Source organism: Rhynchophorus ferrugineus, unplaced genomic scaffold (assembly GCF_030347505.1).
Source record: "Rhynchophorus ferrugineus isolate W39M unplaced genomic scaffold, kcgeb_rfMv2 rfM5, whole genome shotgun sequence".
Lineage (NCBI taxonomy): Eukaryota > Metazoa > Arthropoda > Insecta > Coleoptera > Curculionidae > Rhynchophorus > Rhynchophorus ferrugineus.
In genome coordinates this window covers 7467352-7483179 of record NW_027472584.1, presented here as the reverse complement: position 1 = coordinate 7483179, position 15828 = coordinate 7467352, and the positions used below count along the sequence as shown (strand labels likewise).

General features: G+C 31.0%; 1 protein-coding gene across 8 annotated transcripts in view; it reads right to left on the bottom strand.

Annotated features, from left to right (window-relative positions):
• Positions 1-15828, bottom strand: part of EndoA (SH3 domain containing GRB2 like, endophilin-A) — a 90266-nt gene that overhangs the window by 10238 nt on the left and 64200 nt on the right. For all 8 annotated transcript variants that reach the window (XM_076406173.1, XM_076406176.1, XM_076406171.1 and 5 more), the window contains exons 4-5: positions 12685-13035; positions 9149-9215 (exon numbers count right to left, since the gene is read on the bottom strand). In XM_076406173.1, coding sequence (XP_076262288.1) covers positions 9149-9215; positions 12685-13035 — 418 coding nt within the window. The remainder of the gene's footprint in view (positions 1-9148; positions 9216-12684; positions 13036-15828) is intronic.

Genomic DNA, 15828 nt, shown 5'->3' with positions numbered 1-15828 from the left:
AATGTCTATTTTTATTTTTATTGCAAATGATTAAATTAAAGAAAAAGCTCTAACGGTAAATATATTTGGAAAAATCAGTTATATGATTTTACCATCTGATAAAACCATCCTATTTTAAGATTTCGTTCTTGATATCTCTTGTAATGAATAGGTGGTTTGTTTTATTGACATTTTTTCGCAGTGGTTTTAAAACTCATGGTGACAATGTTCTAAAAATATAATTGTTGAAACTAAATCACAAATTTCATTCATTTATTATTTTATTCTATAAATTATTAATCGAAAGTCACAAATAATGTGGTAAAAATGTTAATGCATATGAGTCAAACATTGAAAGAAAAATGGTCGTTACATAAATAACAACACGAAAAGGCGAATCTTCGTTAATAATTATATGGGAACGTTTCAATAGGTTTTATTTACCCCAGTCACTATATTAACCTGATTAGCATTATACAGTTCCATTTTTATGAAGATGTTCTGAAAGAAACCAGCCGGCTTGATGGCGCAGTGGTAAAGGCAATAGGACGGTCTTCCTACTGTTCCGATAGCCGCGGGTTCGAATCCTGTTGGGGCATTGTCGTAAATTTATGTTTGTGATTGTCCTAGGCAAGAGTGTACATTCCGACAAGGAAAATCCCAGTCACGCCAGTAACCAGGCTGGGTAAGACCGGATGTCTTCTGGGATGATTTCTAAAAGTTGGTCACTCGCCAGTCGGTAGGCTTAATGCTGAGGACCGCGGTTCGGAGCCCACGTTAAACTGTAGGTCCTGTCCAGATAAAGCCATAGTTGGTAAATGGAGACTTTAAAATATATTAAAAAAAACAAATATTAAAAAAACGTATTATATTGAATTCAGGAAGATTGTAAAAATTAGTGTAAAATTATAAAAAAAAACATCGAAATTAATTCACAGGACTTAGTAACTTGATACTTTTGTGACATGAAAAGTTTTAGTGTCTCTAATTTATCTTGATATAAATTTTCCAATAGGTTAAAAAAAGTTGTAACACATTATTTCCTTTTAAACAGCTGCTATAATAAAAAATAGTAACTAGTAAAACTTAATAATGTTATCTACATTAGTAATAATGTAATTTTAAAACCTCTGTTTATGTGAATGTATTATAAAATTAATATAATGACAGTATTGTTACAGTTTTATTTTTTAATAACATTATTTATAAAAAAATGATTGTTATGATTCAGAAAATGTTCATGATTCATTTATGAACTTTTCTTAACCTCATTTACCACTAAATCGTTAAATCGACCAAAGACGGTGACAGTTTTTACGTAAAATTGCCCAGTTTGCAAAGTTGCTTAGTTTTTATGTTAAAGTTAAATTAGGATTAATTGAAGAAAATAAAGTGCTGTAATATCCTGAAAGGCGAGAAACTTTTCAAACTAAACAGTGAAAATCGCTTTATTGAAAAATCCAATTAAATAAAACTCCAACCGACGACAAAGCTATTAAATCACCATTTTGGACTCGAAATCTATTGATTTTAACAACTTTGAAGAACTTCTTATCTTTTCTATTTTAATATTTAAATTTTTTACTTAAATTCACGGATTTAAAATATTAGAATTTTTACAGATATTTCGGTATATTTATTTCCCACAAAAATAAACCAGAATGAACTTATTCTTGGATAAGTTTTTTAATATGAATGCATATAATATAATTAACATATGGAGACTACCGCAACAGCTTTGATGTCTAGGGTTTTGAAATGTTTATTCACAAAGATGTACTGAATTCAGCGTAACATATAACAGTCGCATAGAGCTAAGTCTGATTAATGACGGGGTCTTTTGAATAAAACAATGTAAGGTCGTGGTCATGATGTAGTAGTATGGGTTGCCTGCTCCCTTGACCACTAAATGATCTTTCTGAAGTTTTTCATGTTTGTTCAATTATTGTTAGCTATAGTATTTGATAGCCATCGTTTAATCAGTTTCCTGGAGTTCTCAATAAAGTACTCCCTTAATTTCCCAGGAGGTACACAGGAGATCTTTCTTTAAGTGGGTGTCCTATTTAGGATATACTCGGCTGTCAGTTGTTGTATGTTTTTTTTAAAAAACATTATTTTTTGTTGATGGGTTTTTTGTTGGAATGTGAAATTTTCACTAAGATTTAAATCACTATTTTTAATCTATTTTTTGTATGAAATAAAGTTGATAAAAAAATTATAAAAAATAAACCAATTAATACATTGACATTTTGAATAGCTGTCAGTGCTTTTGAACAGATGTCAGCAATAGATCTAATCCGGTTAAAGTATAACAAATTGCCAAAGAAAAATAATACTCTGATGTATTGAAGAAATTTGAAGACGCTGAGAAACCGCTTAAAATGAAACCCAAACTGAAAACATCACAGGAGATCGTTATCAAATGCAATTGAAGCGTTGAAACAGGGCGTTGAAAGAAAAAGAAGTTTTAAAAAGAGACATGACTAAGTTATTTTTCAACATGATAGCTCTAAGTAATATATAGGAAAAACTATATACCCATTTTGCTGATATTATTTGGTTATAAATATTTATTCTTTGAAGCAACTTCAGCTGAAGTAATAAGTCAGATCTGCAAAGTTTTAGCTTCTTACAACGACTCTTTCATTTAAGTAGTTCTTCTGTATGATTCCTATACTTGGACACTGTTACAGACTGATATCTTATCATCATTAAGCTTGAAGTACTTCAAATGCAATATTCAAGACAATTTCTGTGTGTTACTCTCCAAGATCGCGTTAAAATGATGATATTCTATTAAGATGCGACCATCAATGTACAGTTGAGACAAATCACAATGTTTTGACATATATGTCCAATTAAAGCTAAAGCTAAAGCTTTCTGCACCAAAATCGACCTCTTGCATAAAAGATGCAATGAGAAGACATGGATCAGAAAAATCACACAGACGGATCTGAAAAATAGGAGACTAAACTAACCAAACCAACCCATGAACTGATGATGATGGTGTACATTACACCTGTTCAAAGAATTAGTGAAACTTATTTAATGTCATAAGAGAATACCACACTTTTCATCATTATAATAGAATACGTATAAAAAATAAAAATATCTTTCCACAAGCCTTTAATTAAATATGGATATTGGGGGGGGGGGGGGTATTATTTGCGTAATTAGAATTTAATGTTCCACTAGGTATTAGGCTAACACAAATACAATTAAAGTACCTGATGTAAATACGGTATTATATGTGGGAAAGAAAATCGAATTTTCATTAAAACTTCGAAATTCAAACAGATGAACAATTCGGGAGTACAAAGGTAATGTCAAGCACAAAAAGTGTCGGTAACAAATAAAAGAAGTTAATTAAATGTAATTATAAAAATTATTAAACCTGAAAAAACATATTTTTTTTACAAAATCCAGAAATAAAAATTGAAATTGTTCAGACAGAAAATCCTATCAAAACGTGAAAAAATCAGGCAACCGACCAAGTTCGAATTTTAATGAAGTCGTTCTAAATTGAAAAAAAATTACCTGAATTGAGTTCGAGAAAAAGCTAAACTGTTTAAAATAGGAAAACGTCTAAATTAAAAGCTTTAGTTATGAAGAAAAATAATAATTTATATCTTACCATTTAATAAATAAAAACATTTTTCATTTAACCCCTAGATTAAATCTTGTGCCATAGAAAACTTGTTTTCAGCCCACGCATGTTTTCAATAAGATGAATGAAATTGATATGCAGTGCTATATATAAGAATAAATTAATAATGAAAAATGATTGTGTAAGTATTATTTTTTACACAATATATATATATATATATATATATATATATATATATATATATATATATATATATATATATATATCTTTTTTATATATATTTTGTTGCTACTTTTCATGTAAATCATCAAATAGACGACATAAAGAAAATTTCAGAGCCACAAAACCACTAGCATTATTATTTAATTTGTCATAAAGTTATTGGGTTAAATGACAAGCATTTTTCAGTCAAATGAGATTATTGGTATAGAAGAAGAAGAAGAAGTACAGAAGATGTTATAATTGTCAACACAATAAGGAATGGGAGATTTATTGGCAGCCCAGATACTCAAGAAGTTACTCAACAAATATTTTCCACTATATAACAACTCTTTCCCGTCCATATGATAACAATAATTAAACCATTTTGCACTTCTTCACAATTTCGAAGCCGTGTACCATCCAAGCCATAGTACATCGACTTAAACAAGTGGCGATCAAAGGGCTTTATATCTGGTGAGTACGCTGAGCGCGGCAGATCTTCTCATTCGAGCTGCAACAGAGTATATTTCACAGCTCTTACAACATATGAGGTCATCACACCATATAAGAGGATAACTGAGCATTTGTTGCTACTGCTGGTCCTTTTGCAGTAACACGTCACTCAATTTGTTTAATTGACGTCAGCAGACATCTGCAGTAAGAGTTTCATTCAGTTTTGGTAGCTTTAATTTGACTTTTTGCCCTTGGGATAAAAATAATATATCAAGAACAAAACTAATGAACGTCAAACATGCAATTTTGAGTGTTGCATCATTAGCGTATAAATTGAATGCTTCAATAATACTAAATAGAAAACTGTCACTTTACGTAGATATATGTCAAAAGCATTGGATTTAATAGTTAGATTAGGATGTTTAACAGTTGTTTACACTGATACTTCGTATTGTCACCAATCATCATCAGGGAATCGTTGATTAAAGTACATGCAAATAATGTAATATATCGATGTTTATCATGATTTGAGGGAATTGTAATTAAAGATGAGATTAAAACGTGTAAAGATGTGATTAAAAAGTGTATTTGTAAGCTTTGAGCTTTCAAAAGCAAAAAAGATGAACTTGGATTGAGACAGTAAAAGCACCTACTAACAATAGGAATGTCTTTAATATGGTAAACACTAAATGAGACAGAAAAAAAGGAAACGTAAAAAACATTTTTTCCATCAATCCAATTCAACGTATTTTTTTTATGTAATTTTTCCTTCCATCTAAATAAATTAAATCGTTCTCACGGCAGGCCTTAGATAGTAAATCGAGAACTCAATTTAATTTCGGCCTTTTAACATAATAACCCTTTTGATTTTTATACTCTACGAATTTATTCATTTTGGATAAAATATTTAGAATATCTTTTTTTTACCAGAAATATTTACATTTTTTTCTGATAATGAAGTGTTCATTTGATTAATTAAGTCATTAGTAAGCGTTATACAATTGTTGAGTGAAGTGGAACTACTTCCTGGCTAATCAGTTGAATAACTTTAAGCAGTTGTACTAATTTTAACAAAAAAAAAACTACTTGTAATGAATGACATAACAAAACCAAATGATAAGAATTTATTTATTTTTAAGTGAAGGCTTAAGTCTATTGATACATACATTACATAACACACATTTTTTATATCTTTTTCGTAGACGATATGTCTTTGTTTTCAAAATAGGTTTTAACTTTCGTTTGAGACAAGTCTTATTTCGAGGTTTGTAAACAGACTGTCACTGGGAAACAGATCTGGACTTTACGGTAGGTGGCAAAGCAATTAGCAACTTGTGGTACAACTCAACAACAAGAGAGAGTTATTCTTTCAGCTTCTGCTATGGTTGAATATATATATGCAGTAATAATAGTAATATGTAATAATATATAACATAATAAAAAAGTAGATAGAAAAACTGTATAACTACTTATATGTGAAAAATGTTTCATTTTCCATCTAAATGAACGTTTCTATATAAATGTGTTTATCTAGGGATTATTACGCGTGTGACACCTTCTAAATCTCTCGTTTGATGATAACACCAGATAAAAAAATGTTCCTTCGATAAAAAATATTACACGGTTATCCTTTATAACGTTTCAGTTATTTATCAATTGTCAGGTATACGAGACATTTTGGTAAATGATACTATAATTGCAGTTCAGATTCATTATTGTGCGCAATATATCATTTAATATTATGTTATCAAGATGGTTGTGGAAATATTTTTCCATTTTTTTCCCTAGCTTTTCATACAACTATAACAGTTTTATAAATATCTAAATAAATAAACTAATAACTATCGGCTCTTATTGAAAATCAATAGAAAGTATGAAAGCAACATGTGTTTTATGTTACTACATGTGTAGATATTTAGTGTCTTCTAGCAATAAAAACATAGGGCCATAAAGTAAATAAAGTATAAGGGTATGTCATAAATATAACCTACCATGCAAACCACTTTGGGTTTTAACAGGGCTGGAATAAGGACTGAACAGTCCTTTTGTTGCTATACACATACAAAACATGCAAAAAAAACGATCGACCTAAACGATTAAATATTAAAAAAAAAACACCTTTCTTGTGTAGTATATTTTTGAAGTATTTAATATTTGGGATAATTTTAAGATAATAAATATGTGAGAACGTTGTTATTCGATTTAATGTGGGCGTTTTTTTCTAGCGTGGTATCAATTGCCTAAGTGACGCGCCTATTTTCAACTTAAGGGGCTATTTTATGCAAACATTTTTAGATTTTTTTTTGCATATATATTTTTTTATCGACATTAATCCCATTAAATTTATCACTATTTTATTTATATACTTTTCTTAATATTTTGTTTTATTTCTTATTATTTGGCCCGACTCCTTATTTATGTTTTCCTGACGTTTTACTGTACCAAAATCACGATGAAGACATTTGAAAAGAAAAAAATATTCTCCACTTTAAGAGAGAACCATAATCTATCAAATAAAACATGCCAATGCACGTCACCAAAATTTATGATGGTAGCATGTTGCAATGTTGCCGCATTAACAGTGTCTACCAGTACTAAAACAAATCGAGTTTTATACACAACATTCTATTTCTTTTTAACTAGGATAAAATGAGAAGGAAAATGCTGTTTCGGTATTAAGATATTTTTTCAGACTGCAATTGGCAATATATTCGACGTCATCTATAACGTGCGTTGGCTGTTTTATTGATCGGGCTATAAGTCACAAACTACTATAACGTAGTAAAAAATACGTTTCAGAAATGTTTACTCATGAAATGTTTGTTCAAGAACTAATATTTTTTTATTCATGTGGTAATAAATCGAGATACTAAGAATGAAAACTGAAAAAGCATTTAATATTATAACATTTAATTGTGAAATGTATATTTTTCATTGCTTTCTGATATTTTGAGGCATTTACTCAAATAATTTGTGCGATAAATCTTATGATTTTTTAATTTTTTGATTTGTTTGTTTGAGGGAGCCTCTTTTGCGCTGGAATGAGGCTTATTTTAAAAATTTTACGTATTGTGGATTACACAAATATATAGAGCAAATAATATATTTGCTCAATATTTTCGGATATTTATGGACATTTCAATTGATACTGTATATTTTCATCTGGATTTAACTTGGCTTTATGGTGGCTATATCAATATGGATTTGTTTACTTGTGGGTTATGAGATTCTGCAAACCAAAGGCGAATTATATTCAGCATAGATATCATTATACTCCTTAGATATCTGATGTAATCCACAATACGTAAAATTTTTAAAATAAGCCTCATTCCAGCGCAAAAGAGGCTCCCTCAAACAACATCATCAAGTTTAAAGTTGAATCTGTATATTTATTGGCCTATACATAACAATTTGTAGACGAGGATTTGAAGGCCTTACTTAATGATGATCCTGTAAAATGCAAGAAGAATATGCAGAATTGTTGAGAGTTACACACGAAGCCATTTTTCATCGCTTGAAGAACATGATCTAAGAGCTCAAATATTTTGTGCTGTATGAATTGAAGCCATGAGACATTGAAAGACGTTTGGTTATGTATGAAATGCTGATTCAATCGCAAAATCGGAAAGGCTTTTGCATCGTATTGTTACTGGTGATGAAAATAGGATCCATTACGATAATCCAAAGCGAAAAAAATTATGGGGACCACCTGGTCATGCATCACCACCAATCATAAAGCTATAGCTCCAAGCTAATTCCTTGTATTTGGTGGGATCACCTTAGTATTGTAGCGACCTTGAGGCATGTCGAATTTTACATCGTGGAATAACGGTTTACAAAATACCCAGAAATATAATCCCAGATGTTGAACACGGGCGGGGTGCCAGCAGCGCCAACTAGAACCCGATAACGAATAACTGACAACTCCGAGACGTTTATCTGGGTTATTGAAGACGTTATTGAAGGGTATTTCCATTCATTCAGTGCTCAACCATCGTTTGGTTTAGACATGCCACCATCGACTGCCCAAGCCTCGTCTCCAGGTAACACCGCTGCCATCCGTTTTATCTAATTGTATTTTTTTTAGTATGGGGATCGCTATCGAAAACAATTTATGCCTTTGAGACGAGCACTGCACGAAAATCGGCCAGAATACAAGCAAAGACACAACAATGTTATTCTTCAGCATGGCCACGCCCGACCACATGTTGCAAAACCGATGAAAACATACTTGAAAACTTTAAAATGGGAAGTTTTACCCCACATGTCGTATTACTCCTACTGATTATTATTTGTTTCGATATATGAGACATGATTTCACTTCTTAGGAAGATACCAAAAAATTGGTCGACTCGGAGATAGCTTCAAAAGATACTAGGTTCTTTCGAGATGGAATCCGTAAATTGTGATGGGAAAAAGTTACGGCTACCGATTTTTCACAATAAAGCTTCAAATTAAAAAACTTCTTTAAAACTAATTTATAGGACATATATGTTAACATGCTAAAAAAAATTATTAAAATCATTTAACGAAAAAATAACGCTAGTGACACGTTCTTGATTGATTCGTATTTACATTTCAAACAAGTATTTCCATTTAAGTTCAGGAATAAAATTTCTATTCTATCGGCCCCCGTAATTAATACAAAATAGTCTCGATCTATATGTCAAGCCTCCACTAAAGAAATTGGGCGTCCCAAAATTAACGCCGATCTTTGTCGGTTGAAGAAAGAAATATTTTCGGATGGAAAGCATCGTGTGTGTTAAACATGTGTAAGAGCACCTTATATTTTACGTGATGCATAGCATTTTCAACAGCCACAGTAATTTTGTTGTTAAACTAAGTTAAATCCAAAAAGGTGTTTTTTTTTTCGAAAATTTAATTTTTTTCTAAATGAATTTGTCTTACCTTTAGCTTGACGTCTACGTTTGCAGTCAAAGTCTAAGCGTCTCCCTTGTAGTTTTTTCCGATGGTGCTACAACAAACCATAATATTCCGATAACACATGACCCACTGTTAGATTATATATTAATGAAATATATTCTTTACGACGATTTTAAAAAACCAATGTAAAAGGTCAAATAAATATTGGACGTTATAAATTGATAATATCGTGTTAATTATATATTTTCATGAATACTCTATAGAAAAAAGTGAAAATAAACAATAAAAACTCTACTTACTTATTGATTTTGTGAATATTCAATTCCAATTAATGAAATAATTTTCTTTCCCAAAAAATGTTTGTTTTGTTTTCTAAGGAAGAGACTGGTACAGTTTACATTTTATATTATTTTTAGTAGTTTATTAATGTGACAAATGATGAACTACATTTTTTATATAAGGACTGTGAATTAATTTTGAGGGATTCACTATATATAGTTATTTTATGCTCTATCCTATTGGCTGTTCTGTAACTATATTTATACCAATGCTTTGTCATTAATAAGGCAATAAAGAATACGATTTTGTTGAATGAGCATTGCTTCATTACTATGGTTGATTTGATATATCGCCATATTTCTGATTCAAGATAATATATTAACGAGTGTTCAGAGGTCGACCAAAAAATTGTTCAAACAGCATTAAAACTGATAAAATAGACAAACTCATATTATAATTATAACATTGATGACAACCTGTGTATTATTTCAACAGCAGCTTTTTTTGACGGATTTAACTCCCCCTGACTTCTAGTCCTTCTCATACCTCAAAAACTAATTTTATATTAGTTTAAAAATTTCTGTTCCAGCAAGTTATTTAACACTCTAGTGATTCTTTTCAGAACTAGGATGCCTGTTTTGCTGTAATATCAAAGAAAAGTGCTGGTGAAAGTCATTGACAGCAATTGATGAATCAGCTATATTTTCAACTTTTTAAAAGGGAAGATTTATATATAGTTGGAACAGGAGCCTCTGAACAAGCAAAAAAATTCGAATATAAGAAACTGGGAGTATTGCAAGAAAGAAAAACGTTATTGAGGATTGCTATCGATTGTACTTGATACCTTTGAGTCAAGCCCATCAGTGAAAGAGGAAGTTGTGAGGAAGTGATAGCTTGACCATATGTTGCAAAATTCAGGAAAATATGTGTTTTGATAAATCTCATGATTTGACGATTGCATAATCAGAGAAAGACATACTAACAAGTACTTTGAAAGAATAATAATACATGTAATTTTTCACAATAAAACCATGAATTTCCTAAAAAAAAACCTCCAAAATCGATTAACTTTAAGATAATAAGTCATTTAAAGATAATTTTTTATCAATGGTCTGCACTGTATTTCAACAATTTATATCCCAAACTATTCTTATTATGAATTATGGGAAATAAATAATTTCTACTGTTATTAACAAAAATAGAAATATAGCATAAATAGATAAAAAATCAGAATATAATTTGTATGTATTTATTATAATTTTCTGCAAATACGAGGGTCACTATTTATATTTTGGGATAGGAAAAAAAACAAATAGTTAAGCAGCGTGTATACTATATATGTGTTTAAGTGTATACACTTTTGCATACACTTAAACCAATATTCAAAGCATTTATTCCATTCCGAATGAATAACCTTCAAAACATGTTTTTTGATCGCCTCAATAGCTTCTTCGGGCGATGAAAATCGTTGAACACGCAGTTTTTTTTTTCTCGGATTGGAACAAAAAGAAGTCATTGGGTACCAAATCAGGGCTGTACGGCAGATGACCCATCAATTCGATGTTTTGAGTGCTCAAATACTCTCCTATTTGAGCTGATGTGTGAGAGCTCGCATTGTCATGATGAAGAACAATCCGGCGTCTCTTGTTTGTTTTCCTTATTTCACCGAAGACTTCTGTCAAACAAATGGTTGTGTACCAATCAGAATTTACTGTTCAATGATCTTCTAGAGGCACTGTTGCAATATGACCAGTTTTCCCGAAGAAACAGGCCACCATTTTCTTTGAAGTGCTTCGTGTGCGAACAACTTTTGTTGGATTTGGATCATCTTGGAACACCTATACAGTCGACTGCTGCTTACTTTCGGGCTCATACGAATATATCCATGATTCGTCACCTGTCATGATTTTATAAACGTCTTTCAAAGTACCGCGATTGAATTTCTGAAGCATTTCTTTGCACCAATCGACACGAGCCTTTTTTGACCAATTCTCAAATTGTGTGGGATCCAACGCCAACATAACTTTCGCACAGCTAAGTGTTCATGTAAAATCGCATATATGCTGGTGGAACTAATACTTAGGGATGCCTCAATCTCACAATAGGAGACATGACGATCTTGCTTAAATATTTCGCACACAGCATTGATGTTTTCTGGCACAACAGCCGATTTTGAACGATCTTCAGGAAACTCGTCGGACAGCGAATTACGACCACGACTAAATTCACTAAATCAGCGATACACGGTGGTTCTTGATGGAGCTTCATCGCTAAAAGTCAAATTAAGTTGATTGATGCACTCTTGTTGTGATAATCCATGCCGAAAATCGTAAAAAATCATCGCACACGATCCAGTTCCACTTTTTGCCGAGACGAAACTTTCAACTAAATATAAAATAAACAAATAGCGTCCGTGCAACAAAATGTTCTGAGTACGTATATCGTCAAAAATGTCAAACTTTACGATGGAACCGTCAGATGGACTCACATGACAACAATGTTGCTAATTCCCGAAATATAAATAGTGACCCTCGTATTTAGAAAACTATGAAATTATATTTCCTGAAATATATTTAAACTATATATAGCTTGGCTGTTAGTGTATATAGTTATAATAACTGAAAAATGCTGGAAGAATTAAAAACAGAATGACAAAAACTGGGACTGAGAATGAACAAAAATAGGAGATAACAAAAATAATGAGAGTTGGAAAAATAAACACAGTGAGAAAACAAAAAAATAGGAAAGCAAGAGTTAGAAATGTTAGACAAGTGTAAATATCTAAGAATAAAAATAAGACTTAAGAATAAGAAATAAAGAAACCATTGTGCAAAATCAAAATATTGGTTAAAATAAAACATTTCAAAAAAGACAAACATAGGAATATATAAAACTCTAATAAGACCAATAATAATGTATGAGGCACTGACAATGACAAAACAAGTTGAAGAAAAACTGAGAACAAAATAAAGAAAAATATTAAAAAACATACTAGTATTAACAAAAATAGCAGAAAACGTGTACATAATAAAAATGAATTATCAATTGACTAAAGAAATAAAAGTAGGAAATAAAAATTAACAGCGAGTAACGTGGCTAGATATTGTTAGAAAAGTGATCAAAAAGAGGAGGGATGATTGAAAAGTTTGTTGGGATAGAAATGGAATGAAGTGCCTCACGTGGAAAGCTTCGTTAGGCCCCTTCATGGGGCGTTAGGAATAGTTATTACATTAAAACAATATATTTAATAATATAAGTAGTGTAAAATGATTTATGCTTACCATTACTTCCTTCAAATCCTTTGTTTGCAGATGGTGTAATGGTTCTAAGAAGTTTTGTTTAATATTATCATCTAGAGAGTATTTAACGTCAGCCATTTGTCTCAGCGCTTCACCCATTTCAACGAGAGCATTTCCAAACATACTATCGTCCCCAAGTTTCTTCCCATAACTAAGCATGCAATCACCAAGAACACCTTCCGGCTGAGGATACGTGTTTGACTTCGCTTGACCACTTAGTTTACTGATGCCTTTTACCGCAGCCATCTTAGCTCGTGCTGTTGGATTTGGTTGTAAGAATTCTTTCGTTTTGTTTTGTAAATCTTCCACTAGTTCCACCGTTACGTCCGTTTTCTGTAAACAAATAGAAATCAATTACTATTTATAAGTCTTCTCGTTTTCCATTTGAATTTTTCGAACGAAAATGATATATTTTTAAAGAGAATTGTTCGGTATTGATATAAAACTCGACCGAATAAAGACATTCAAATACGGAATACCTTGAATAATGGAAACACTTTTATAGATGTGTTGTTTGCGAAACGAAAATATCTTTTGATTTTCGCGTCCTTTGTAGTCTACTTCGAGATATTTAATAATTTATACGAATTCTGAGAGAATTCTTAGTATCTAAGAAAACAATTTTATTCAGCTTCTATAGAGATTCATTCTCTTGTGCAAACAATAAAAAAGGTATCGAATCAATATTTAATTTTGATAATATTAAAATAATTTCTCTCAGTTTATTCAGGTTAATTAATAGGCAATATTGAAAGAGTTTTTTTATTCATTATTTATTATAATACTAAGTCAACGATTTGCTTGCTTATTTTATAAATCATCAAGTCGTAATATCACAGCATATTTTTTAGTAAAAGTAATATAGAAACACTTGTGATCTCGTGACTGAATAATTCAATATCATGTTATATTATAATAATTCAATATCATATAAAAGAAAATTTTAAAAAAATGTATTAATTAAACAAAAAGTGCTTTGTTACTTCTAAAATATTACCCATGAAGATCAACACACTTTTGCGAAAGTTTAGATCAATTTTCATAACCCATTTTCCATTATAATTTACCAGGAGGGAACAGCTACAAGGAACTGAAAGCTGAAATTGAACAAAACCACCAACATTTTTCAAAGAACAACACTCAATAAGCTAAATTTTCCCATAAAAGTCTAATCTATCCACCGTATCCATCAGACATTGTTACAACACTGAATAATGGCACATTCTTATGACGTCAAAAATGAAGCTGACTTTCGTACACTCACAAAGGATGTGGGTGGTAACTCGACATGGAATTCTAATGCTATGAGAAAAATAAATTAAAAAGGAATGCCTAGAAATGGACTTTATAAAAATTTATTTACTACATTGTTACTAATCGTTGCTGACTAACTAACAGCTTGTCTTTACAATAACTTAAATCTTCCAAATATCTGGGACATGTTTTAGTCGAAATGCTACATTGATCAAGTTTGTGAGTTTTATAATTTCCTTTCTTGGTAATTTTTGTAGCAATTGTCCTGTTATTATATCATAGCCTGGTAATTTCTTTGGATTAGTGTCAACTTTAATAACTTTGGTTACTTCTTTCGGCGTGACTAATTGAATGGTCTAATTTTCATATTTTATGTCTGGAAAATTATACACAATATCCCTTTCGTTTGGCTTGAAAGTTTTATTCTAGATTCTTGCTAGCCGATGTTTCCGCTTTTTGTTGATTGTTGTATGCCTAATTTGCACGTAGGTATCTTATAGGTTGACTGAGTGGACATGATCGTTTTAGGTATTTGGTGGCTTTCCAGAGCGAATAATCTGTTTCCTTGCCATCTGTTGGATCTAGCAGGTAGTTGTTTATGGATTTGTTTTCAATTTCCATTATTTCCTTTTTCAACCTTTGGGTTATATTGTTTAAAATATTTTTATTTTTAGGCGCTCTATTTAGTTGCCATTTTTTTCGTAGGTTTCGTTTTTCAGCGACCATTTTCTTGATTTCTTTCGGATAATTAATTGCTTTAATTGTACTCTTAATTTCTGGAGTATTATTCCAAACAGCTCATTGGATATCCAAAATGAAATTTTCTGCTTCAAAATGTAATTGTTAGGCTGTCTTAAAGCTTACATTTAATTGAATTCGATTGTTCAGTTCTTCAGCAAATCCTTTCCAGTCTGTTCTCTGGTTTGTTAACTTTTTTTTTAGTAATCCCCTAGAACGTCAACAATCTGCCCGTGGGCGATATGTTTTTATTATATGATTTCAGTTATATAATATAACTATCCTGATATGTAGAAGATCACTTCAGTAACTGATCTACTGTTTGTTAACACTGAATTTTGTTCTTTTATTATTATATTTTCGTTCAGTGTGTAATCTGAAATTAGGTTAAAGTTTTCTTTGACTTCCCTATAGTTGGATGTTACGGTTCTAACAATGAAGAAATCTAACAGGTCTGGGGTTTTCTCGGAATTGACATGGAAAATACTAATAAAAATAATAACGTGTATAATTGTTATCACTAAGGCCTTTGATTATAATTCACAGCTATACAATCACGACAATGCACTTGCTCATATGAAAATTGCTTGCTAATGTTGTATCAAAAACACACTGTCATCATAGACCAGCCTCCATTTTCGATAGACATTTTCATTCGAAGTGGTATTTCCTGCAGTAAAATATAAAAAACCTTGAATGGTAGTCATATTGCAAGCACAAGTGAGATTAAAAGTGAAAAAATAGATTTCAAAAAAAGCAGAAAACATTAATGTAGCTGAATAAAGAAAATTCCTTTTGAAAAATAAAAATTGCCGTTATATTTTGAGCACACCTCGTACTATACACACTCCTAAGTAGTAACTATGCTTCGAATTGTTTTCTTAACCAGTTTATTCTTCAGATCTAGCTCCGAGTGACTAAAACTCCTCAAAAACAAGTACCAAGGAAACAAAATTTTCTGATATAAAGAAGTAATTGCTGAAACTAGGGCGTATTTTGAAGACAAAAATACACAATCTACAAAAATAGCATCCAGAAGTGGAGATTTATGTGTAATGTTTTGATGTGCAAAAAGTTATGTATTATTAATATATGTAACAAATATGTTACATATATTAATCTAGATATTAATTA